Source organism: Megalobrama amblycephala, linkage group LG24, assembly GCF_018812025.1.
Source record: "Megalobrama amblycephala isolate DHTTF-2021 linkage group LG24, ASM1881202v1, whole genome shotgun sequence".
Taxonomy (NCBI): domain Eukaryota; kingdom Metazoa; phylum Chordata; class Actinopteri; order Cypriniformes; family Xenocyprididae; genus Megalobrama; species Megalobrama amblycephala.
In genome coordinates, this window is record NC_063067.1 from 9,149,433 (window position 1) to 9,160,950 (window position 11,518).

Here is an 11,518-nt window from a genome sequence, read left to right on the forward strand (position 1 = left end):
CTGCTTGTGCTCTAATGAGATGCCAACACACAATAACACTTTTGTTTTCTTGTTTTTGTCCCCAAATGTGTTTATTTTCTGTAGTGAGATGCACTGCATTATTATAATGGACTCTTTTCACATTTCCAGGGTTCTCAGAAGCAGAAGTCGTCATAGTAGAGTAAACTTCTATAGCAGTGAATGAGAGATGACATGGCAAATATCATTTTTGTATTTCCATTTGCTCCAATAGCAAAAGAAATGATCTGTGATTGCATTTTGATGATTTTCCAAAAAAGGGTGAAAATATTGAGAGATTGATTACAGCGGTTTGTGTTTCCACAGCATGAAGGTAAGATCTTACGGATTTATGAATGAACCACTCGTTTTAAAATTTTCCCGGTCTACTGACATTTGTTATGACATCCACTTCAAAACTTTCGTTAACTCTGCAATAAGAAAATCCACTTTACCAGCTAATTACACTTCAACAGCAATGCCATAGAAATATACAGAGCAAAAACCGACGTTCAAAGACAAAATTCTAAAGATGGCTGTGTGCTTCTTTGGCCCTGTCCCAAATGGCACACTTCATGTGCCCTTTCGGTCTTGTGGACTTACAATGGCCGCTGCGTGCACATGTCCGTTAAGTCCACAAGACCGTAGGGTGTCCCATTTGTCATTTAAGCTTAAAGAAGGGTGCTCGTGAGCGCCCCCTTTGCGGCTGCTATGCGCCCTCGATGTGCAACCGTAAGGGTTTATGGTGACATTTGGGACAGGGCCTTTCTCTGGCGCATAAAGTCAGAGTGCAACAGTGCCCACCCACTTTTTCAGCGGAATTGGTTCTGGAAGGGTTTTTTTTTTTTCAATTAATTTCTCCCATAGGGATTTTAGAAAAGAGTTATAAGCCGTGAACCAAGCCAACCAGCTATAATGTGAATCATAACATTACAAATTTTGCTTTGAAGCAAAAAAAATTTGAAAATGACAAGGGTACAAGACTGTGTACTTAACGGCTTTAGTGAGGGAAAGAACTACAATCCCATGATGCATTACGAACCGCATTGTCGAATTAAAAAACAATGGAGAAATATAAATCTTCTCATATATAAATGTTGATTATATATATAAAAACAATACATTTTAAGTTCATTTCAAAATATGCACATATATACAAATAATTAAGTATTTTGAGAGCTTAGAAAGATTGACTCGATTACAGTGCTTAATGGAAGTGGGTGGAGCTAAAGAGCTATTTTGGCGAGTGTTGCTTTTTTGACTCACTGATTGGTGTAATTTTCTGTACGACATCATGGGTGATGTAGTTATTCACTAGGAATTCTGCTATTAAATATGATTATTTTAAAAATAAGCTGAAATTACGTGGGCTGACGGCTTCAGCGAAGCAAATACCATGGATTAACAACCTTGTAGCTCACAGTAGGTCTGTCTTTAAAGGTTTATAAGTTATTGTTCAAAATCAATTTCTGTTCTTAGAATCAGTTTTTAGAATCAGACTTGCACAACAGAGAATGTGAAATTGACGTCACTGTTCTTGATAACTGTTTTGTTTAGAGGGCTTATTTGGAGGATCATGCTGCCTTTTTGCTTTAGTGAGTTAAGGCAGTGTTTTGATTTTCTGTCATGAATGTGAAAAATGTCACCATTGTAGGTTTACTCCTGCTGCATTGAGAATTGCCATATTAACTCACATAATCGATCAGGGAGAAAACTGGACATGTAATATGTTTTTTCACCTTTTCTCCCATACAAAGGGGTGACGAGAAGACGCTGGATAGCATGTCTATTAACAATGTCACTGATTAAACTCACTGCCTATCACTCAATAAAACGATCTCATTGCTGAGTGCTGTATTTTGTTTGGTTTACTAACTAACATTACCTTTGCAAGTGTGTCTCTCACAGTTTGTTGGCTTGTGAATTAGCAAAACTTGCACGCAGCTACTACAAAACTGTTCGCAAGCTTCTAGGGATTTGATTTTGGATGTCATGTGTTGAAAGAAAATCGCCGTGTCGATGCTGTCCGCTGACTGTGGCCATGGGAAAGTGAATATTTACAATGACAACAATAAAACTTCAGTTACATTTAAATGTTTCCAATAAAGAAATGAATCAGCATGTGGTGTAAGTGTAATGAAGGCATTGTCTTTCAGAGAAAGAACAGCACATTCCTGCTACTAATGCACTCTGCAGTTTAAAATAAAAATGAAAGTAAATAAAACCTGAACTCAGTTTGCAAAGTCATTCTAGTGCTTTCTAAGTGCATTCGACTTACTTCTGACTGTAGAGAGAGTTCAGTAATGTGGGAGAGAGAGCAGATACTACAGCAATGCCTTTCAAAGCAACACAAAGACACTGAGTACTTTACTTTCTTCATAGATTTCTTCGCTATTTCCCCTGCAGCCTCATGTTTTCTATATAAACCGCTCGTTTGAGGAGCTCTGCTTCATTTCCTTTGACGAAATAGGCTAATTGAATAAGTAAACCTAGTTCCCATGTTGTCCAAATGGTACGCTTTTAAGCGTAAAGATGGACTGAACTGTTGTGACATTTCTATCACCTGATTAGCCACTCATCTAGGGGGTCCTAATGAGCTGGAAGGGGAGTCGTCCCAACTTTCATCATGACCAGGTTGCTTTGAGCAGAATCTGGACTTTGTGGCTCAACAAACTCAGTTGTTAAATAATCTGAAGTTTGTAAGTTTGATTGGTTGGCCATTGAGGATAAATCTGAATGTTCAATTTGAACACTTTTACAGTGGAAGTCTGTATTTGGGCAAGACATTCCAGAGGTTCAAAAACAAAAAACTGAAGCTTAAATTTTCATTATAACAATTAAATTACTGTTTAAAAGTCATGTTTGGTAGGATTTTTTTATGTTTAAAAAAAAAAAAAAATCTCTTATGCTCACCAAGGCTGCATTTATTTGATCAATAATACAGTAAAACTTTAATACAGTGAAATATTATTATATTTAAAAGAACCGTTTTCAAATTTAATATTTTAAAATGTATTTTATTATTTCCTGTGATGGCAATGCGATCCTCCACTCTTCAGTGTCACATGATCCTTCAGAAATCATTCTAATATGCTGATTTGCTGCTCAAGACACATTTCTGATTATTATCAATGTTGAAAATGGTTTTGCTACTTAATATTTTTGTGGAAACTGTGATACTTTTTTCAGGATATATATATATAAAATCCTACTGACCTCAAACTTTTGAATGGCATATATTAATTCTTCTGTGCAATTTTTTTTTAGCCATAAAGTTTAGCATCGTGACTATTGTTTTAGCTAGAGAAACTTCCGGTTATGCAATATTGATGTAGGTGGTGCTTTGCTCCATGCATACCCTACCCGGTTACCAGGTTTACTTGCTATATATGTAATATATAACTAATATCGTGATAGTAACTGCAATACAACCCTCTGGATGTAACCAAAGGTTGAAGGCAAACCTGCAAACTAAGCTGAAAAAAAAAAAAAAAAGCGTTATGAAGCAGACAAGAAGCCATTTTTTAAAATGGATTTCAATGGAGAAGAGGCTTCACTATGCTGAATAATCCACTTTTGTGAGGAAATAGCTTATCATTTAATGAATCGACAGCCCATCGGCTAATCTTCAACATGTTTGCTCTTAAGCATTCATTTTGGATCTATTTTTAGTTTACAGTAAAAAATAAATGCTGTTTTATAAGAGAAATGGACGATTGCGCAACAGAAATTATTCTGTTTACGCAGTTCTCATTCATTTCTATGGTCTCCGCAAACAGTGATTGTCTGTTGCACGACAATGAAATTCAATTATGTCAAGGCTGTAATGTGGTTGGTTATCAAGGCACACATGATCCAAGTTAGCCATTAAGCTTTTTCCAACGGATCCTCGTACCTCCCAATAATAAGACCATGTCTGATATAACTTTGCCCAGACAAGTCTCATCACTAGTCTCATGTTTAAATCTTGAGGCTGGAACAGTGTGCATTTTAACATCTACTGAAAGGGTTAGTTCACCCAAAAATGAAAATTCTGTCATTAATTACTCACACCCATGTTGTTCCAAACCCGTAAGAGCTTCGTTCATTTTTGGAACACAAATTAGGATATTTTTGATGAAATCCGAGAGCTGTGTGACTCCTGCATAGACAGCAATGTAACGACCACTTTCAAGGTCCAAAAAGCTACTAAAGACATCATTAAAATCATCCATGTGACTACAGTGGTTCAACCTTAATTTTATGAAGCGAGGAGAATACTTTTCTGTGCAAAAACAAAACAAAAAACGACTTTATTCAACAATATCTTCTCTTCTGTATCTTTTCATACGCTGTTTACATCCAGCGTTCCAGGTTGTGCGTCAGAACGCCGGCTCAGTATTGACCGCACTGTCGTTATATTGCTGTCTATGGAGGCGCCAAATACATCTCGGATTTCATCAAAAAATATCTTAATTTGTGTTCTGAAGATGAACAAACGTCTTTCGGGTTTGGAATGACATGAGGGTGAGTAATTAATGACATAATTTACATTTTTGGGTGAACTATCCTTTAAGTGCAATACCTTGCAATACTTTTGCTGCAAAAGCATTCACTGTAAACTTTTTTTGTTGTTGTTAATTTAGAAGGTAGGGTAGGCAATTTCGGAGTGGCTAGCAATAGCAAGCTAGCTTTGAAAGCATGAGATCCCGCCCTCCCTTCAGTGCGCTCTCTAAAGACACACCTCCTTCAAAACATGAACATATACAGCCAGAGCAGAGTCTGCAAAATGTCACGAGATAAGAGACGGTGTTAAATTACCTTGAGTCTCAAAGCACATAACATTACAATAATAATGAACGTAAACAATTTACAGAGCTCTAGCTGTACCACCTAACTGCTGCAGATTCATTTCGCTGTTGATTTCGGCGTAGTCAGAGAAACGCATAAATCCGAGTCTGAGGAGGTGCACAGCTCTGTGTAGAACGTCACGGGTTGCTGTCTCGTAATAACAGTTATGACATGGCGTGAACGCAACATAAGCTTGTTGTTTTGGTTCAGGAGGAACTGTAAAAGGCTGCTGTTTGTTTGTGGCACTCTGTGACTGACGTCTGTCTACAACTCTGAATAGTGTGATGTCTGCGCGAGCAGGTATGGAAATACATGTTGACAGGGCAGGTAGGGCATTGTATCATTGCATTCAGATTAAACATTTTTCGGTTCGGAGACTTTGACAGAAGATATATGTACATGTTTTAATATTTAGACCACTTCTGTCATTGATTGCTATCAGGATGTGAAAAGAGTTTCAACCAGTAAAACAAAAAAATGTTTATAAAACAAACTGCCTACCTACCTTTAAGGAGTGAATCAAAAAAATATTCTCTGTGGATACCAACAGCTTTTTAACCGATATTGGAAGTAAAAACAGCAATTTTCAGCACATCCTTTTGGTTAAACAACTGAATGCATTCCTCATTATTGACCTGACAGCTTTGTGATCAAAAACAACTCTGAATGTTATATCTGAACAGGCCTGTTTTAATTGGAAAGCATTTGTTTTAGAAAAGTGTCACCTTACATTTGATAAAACAACAAAGAAAACTTCACATAGCGTACAGTTAGGGTTTTAGAGTTCTGTTATGTAATCACATTTTATTGGTCATACATTTCATTGCAAATATAGCCCTGTGTAACATTATAGAGAAGTGCAACATACACAATATTCAAGAGTCTGAGGTTCGTCATTCAAAGTAACAATACTGTAAATATAATAGTAATTCACTGCCACAGGAGGCGTTTGTGCCTGTCTCATGCAAAAAAACAAACAAAAAAAAGCAGTTAGAAAAGCCCTGAAACATATATGAGAGGCAGGCCTGGAAAACTTCACATTACTCAGGTGAACGGAAACACAAGTCGACTGGCATATTTTGCAAACTTTTGGCACAAAAGTGATCAAAATCCATTTAGCTGACAACCACGTTTGAAAGTGCTACGACTATTACCCAAATAAGCTTTTTTTTCCTCTTCAGAAATAACTCCTTGATATAAAAATAAGCTTTTGAACTCAGGCTAAGCAGGCAGTTTGCAGCCACATCAAAAAAATTACAATATGCAACATGAAAAAATTGCTTTAAAAAAGTAGTCTTTCTTTTCTCATCCTATAAAAAAAACATTTTCTCAGTCCGTCATCTCTGCAAAAGAACACAAAATGTATCCAGGAGATCATAATTAGGATATTTAAAGTTTCATTGTGCACAAAAAAGATTCGGAGAAACAAGTGCTCAGTCTCACGGCAAAATAATGAACGAATGTTGTCATATTTGTGCTTGTGATTGATATCAATGCATTCCTCTCACAATATAAACTGAATCTGGACCACTACAGACCAACTCCACATGTATTTTAAACAACATAGGACTTGTATGTCCAGTGTAAGATGTCACTTTATAAGAAGGGATATGAAACATGCCCTTAAAGAGAGAAAGCAGATAGAGCCCCGCTTCCTCCGTTTGGATGCCCGCAGCAGGGACTCTCTCCTCGCCTGCTGCCGCACCGTGAAATTCAACCCATATTAAGAGGGACTGCAAAGTGCTTTTGATGCGGAATGCACATAACCCACGATTTCCTGCCGCTTTAACATCGTCCTTGAGCGTTACACTCCCGCCGATGACTTCTCTGCTGTGTTGTTCAGAACTTCATCAATTCTGTCATCTTCTATGACAACTGAAAGAGAAATCACATGAGGCACTGGGGTCAAACATGCTACCCTTGGAAAAATGACAAGACTTTAGTTTTATTGACAAGAATAGGGCAGTCAGACTGCAGAAGAACGCACACACACAAAAAGAAATTAATGTAAATAAATACATGCTAACATTTATTTTAAGCTATTTTAAACATTTTTTTTTTTTTGTAATTTTATTATAAAAATTATGCATGCCGTTTTGACCTGATAATACTGGATAGATTAATATGAAATATAATATTTGTACTTTTAAAAATAAATTTTGTCACACTGCAAGACTAATTAATTAAACTACACAAAGTTAAATGGTGATTAAAAATTGTGAAAAACCCATATATATTAAAAAAAAAAAAATCTGTGAAATAAAATAGAAATGAAACAAAATAAAGTAAAATAAAATATATTTTTCATAAAACAACAGTTCATGTCTGTCAAGCTCCAAAAAAAAAAAAAAAAAAAAACAGCTGCCAATATATTTTATCCCATTTTTAACTTTTTTTTTTATGTCTGAGACTTTAGAGCTTCAAGAACATTATCAGTGAATAATGACTTACATTTCAGTCAGCTTTACACTTATTTAATATCTTTTTAATAGATGAATTGTCCGGAAAATGTTTTTTTTGTTGTTGTTGTTGTTGTTGTTCTTTTTGAAGCTTGATAGCTGCGATCTGGACTGTTCTTCAATAATAATATATATATATATATATATATATATATATATATATATATATATATATGATAACACTTACAGTAAGGATTTTATATATATATATATATATATATATATATATATATATATATATATATATATATATATATATATGGTAACACTTACATTAATGTTTCATTAGTTAACATTAGTTATTAAAATCAAAAGTTGTATTTGTTAACATTAGTAAAAGCACTGTGAACTAACATGAACAAACAATTAAAGGCAGTATTTTCATTAACTAACATTAACAAATATTAATAGCCTGCTGTAACAAATGTAGGCTATTACTCAATGTTAGTTCATGTTAGTTATTAACGAATGTTAACAAATGAGACCTGATTGTAAAGTGTTACCTATATTATATATACTTTTATATGTAAGAACGAAAAAGTTTCTATTGTCAATTAGCCATCAGCAAACAACAAAAAGAATATGCCATTAGATGAAATCTCATTATGAACAGGCAGGCAAGTAAAAACAAACGCATCACGCTGACATCATCACGTGATGCCACAAATGTGCATATTTAAGTCATCGGAATTATATTAAAGGTAATGAGTGGAAACGAAGCATTAGGTCGGCACATTAATTAGCTATTTATGTAGTTTGTTGGATATCACAACATTAATATATCTTTTAAGAGTATAAAACGCACTTTTATTTTATTTCAGCTACGACACAACGCAAATAAGTGGTTTTCTCACCTCTCTTGCTGCGCCCGATCTGTCCGAGTTTCGGAGCGCGTTTGTTCTGCGCAGAACTGAAGAAGTTACTGCTGTTGTTCTGCAGGCGACAGGTCAGGGATATCTGCTCTTCATCTCCATCATCACCGTAAGGAGAGATGTTCTCTTCGTAAGGCAGCACTTCTGACATGATTCCGTTCACAATAATCGATCGGGATAAGAAGACAATCGATAACTAACGAGAGAGGGCTCTGGAAGCGAACGGCGCGCGAGAATCTACGATTCTGCTTTATTTTACCTTCATACTATGGGAGTCACTTTCAGTTTCTTACAGGCGATGAGCAGAAGTCATTCGGAAAAACTGATGTAGATGCAAAACAGGAGCGCGATGCACAAACACACGGATCCTCAGAGAGCAGAGAGACGTCACTCAGACTCAATGCTCCGGCTGCACGCGAAGCTCCATCCCCCTCCCTCCACCCGCACACGGCTGCCTGCAGTGGTGTAGTGTGGGTTTGAATCCCACTAGGGTTGAACATCATTGCCACCCAGAAGCTTGTCTTATTCTTGCTGAAAGATATGAGTTTTAATGCATATAGGGTTGATTCATGCTGGTTTATTATCAGCCTCCCTGAAGCTTCCCTGCGCAGATCAGTGCACATTAATGAACATAGCTGTAAATGTGCTTTTTTTCATCTGTAAACCCTTGACAGAATGTTAAATCACCCTAAAAACCCATCATATTATATTAATACAACAACAAAAAAGGGTGAAAACATATTAATTACATTATCAAATACTAGCCTAATTAAAATGGGGTGACGTGGCTTAGGTTGTGGGTTTGAAACCCATAAGGGCAAATTCATCATCTGAGAGACTGTGTTAAAGGATTAGTTCACTTTCAAATTAAAATTACCCCAAGTTTTACTCACCCTCAAGCCATCCTAGGTGTATATGACTTTCTGATGAGCACAATTTGAGTTATATTAATAAGTATTCTGACGCATCCGAGCTTTATAATGGGACAGTATGAGCTGAAGAAAGTGCATCCATCCATCATAAACGTACTCCAGGGGTTAATAAAGGCCTTCTAAAAGTGAAGCGATGCGTTTGTGTAAAAAAAATCTATATTTAACAAGTTATGAAGTAAAATATCTAGCTTCTGCCAGACCGCCTTCTGTATTCAACTTACGAAGAAAGTGTAAAACTCTTGCAGTTCAAAAAGCTTACGCTATGTCCTACGCCTTCCCTATTCAACTTACGGAAAAAGCATAATTGACGCGACGCCAGTTCCATTTTTTTTTTTTTTTTTTTTTTTTTTTTTTTGTACGTTGAATACGGAAGACGGTCTAGCGGAAGCTAGATATTTTACTTCATAACTTGTTAAATATGGATTATTATTATAATTTTTTTTTTACACAAACACTTCGCTTCAGAAGGACTTTATTAACCCACCAGAGCCGTGTGGAGTACGTTTTTGATGGATGGATGCACTTTCATCGGCTCATACTCGTTGGTATCGCTCACTGCCATTATAAGGCTTGGATGTGTCAAGATATTTATTAATATTTCTCAGATTTAGTTCATCAGAAAGAAAAAAGTCATACACACCTAGGATGGCTTGAGGGTGAGTAAATCTTGGGCTAATTTTCATTTGAAAGTGAACTAATCCTTTAAGTATTTTTGTTTAATTATGGTGAAAAAACTTTCTACTGCATTCTCCAAAACTGCAATTTTAACGATTACAGGAATAGGATTATAGCTATTAAAATCTGAGCTATTAAAATAAATCTATACTTTTTCCCTAAAACATAAAAAAAAAAAAAAAATTTACAGTAAAATTACAAATTATGTAGACTGGTAAGGTACATTACAGTTAATCATTTTACAGGTTTTTATAGGGATGCACTGATATGAAAATTTTCCTGGTACCGATAACCGATAATCTTTATATTTGAAAGCCGATAACTTATATATATATATACCAATACATCGAAATCAAAGTATTTATATAATTTTTGAGATCCTGATTACAAAAACAAAAGTCTCACCATTAAAATCCAAATTATCATTTTATGTAGCTATATGACAGACTTGCGATGTATGTTGGACTTAACTGTATTTTCCTTTTTGAAGTGATTTCAATCATATTTCAAGCAGTTCAAAACCATAATGGCGGACAGTGTGCATCTGAAGTGTCTCAGCTGAAGGAAATAATCCATTATTTATCTGCTTTAATATATCGGGCAAATTTTCTTATCAGGCCGATAACGATAACATTAAAAATGAACATATATCGGCCGATATATCGTGCATCCCTAGTTTTTTTTTTATGTAAAGCTACAATGTAAAGCTAGATTTCTTCTGAAACACTTTCATTAAGAGCATCACCATTATATAATGATAAACAGAATATCATCTGGCATTCAATAGGCCTATAATATGACTAGATACTTTAACAATATATTTACTGTAGATTACAATTTGGACATAAATTATTTATTTATTAGTGGTTAATGTTGATTTTATCTATATTTATTACTCAAGCTTTTGAAGATTTCTGGTGGGTTTTATGTTTCCATGGCCTTATGTTGATGGTTCTGCATGGTATCTGGATCTGTAATTGTCATAATTATGTAATTTTCACAATTAGCTGATCTCTCAGTACTAGCCAACCCATAGTGGCCCTCCTGTATTGAACTGGGATGATAAAGCTAGACAGGTATTTAGCTCCATCTACTGGTCGGACCTGGACTCTCCGCTTACATGTACAATATATGCAATATATATATATATATATATATAATATTGTTTGTAAAATATGCATAACCAATACAGTTTTTCTTAATTGCAATATAGATAGTCCCATTTAGAAATCAAGATTAAAGCAAAGAAAAAAACAATAACATATACCCTCAATAACCCTTCGAAAGCAGGAGCATCTAAAATCTAATTTATATCTTCATTTAAATCTTCTCTGGCATATTGCATTATCCTAAAGAGCTCCTGTATATGTCTGAACCTCCTAACTCTTCTCCTCTGTTTCCTGTGCAGCACGTAGATGAAGATGGCGCATGTGATCAGGCCAAACATCGCCTTCAAGATCCTGCAGAGCCACAGGTTTCTCTCCTGCTTCTTCAGAAGGCAGTGAAGAGTGAGGACGTGCTGTAGGTCCAGCGGTGGAACACAAACCGGGTTGCTGTCTTGCACCATCTTGCCCACACCAGTCAAGCTAACAAACAAGCAGAGCAAAAAGTTGGAACATTTTAAAAATGCACATATACAGTTGTCGTATTGACCTAGCGTGATATTTACATTACTGTTCGAAAGTTTGGGGCCGGTACCATTTTTCACCAAGGTTTTTGAAAAGAATCTCGTCTGCTCACAAAGGCGGCATTT

At 35.6% G+C, this 11,518-nt stretch overlaps 1 protein-coding gene across 1 annotated transcript; it reads right to left on the reverse strand.

Moving 5' to 3' along the window:
- Positions 1–5,496: 5,496 nt before the first annotated feature.
- Positions 5,497–8,622, reverse strand: camk2n1b (calcium/calmodulin-dependent protein kinase II inhibitor 1b). Its single transcript, XM_048179234.1, has 2 exons — positions 8,141–8,622; positions 5,497–6,702 (listed from the first exon to the last, which is right to left on the reverse strand). The coding sequence occupies exons 1-2, from the start codon at positions 8,307–8,309 to the stop codon at positions 6,632–6,634; spliced, it is 240 nt and encodes a 79-aa protein (XP_048035191.1). The 5' UTR covers positions 8,310–8,622; the 3' UTR covers positions 5,497–6,631.
- Between the last annotated feature and the right edge of the window lie 2,896 nt (positions 8,623–11,518).

Excerpts from the sequence above, each read along its gene's own strand:
- camk2n1b (XM_048179234.1), bottom strand. The coding sequence starts at position 8,309 with ATGTCAGAAGTGCTGCCTTACGAAGAGAACATCTCTCCTTACGGTGAT. Across the intron at positions 6,703-8,140 it reads GATCGGGCGCAGCAAGAGAG|TTGTCATAGAAGATGACAGA; the intron begins GTGAGAAAACCA and ends TTTCTCTTTCAG.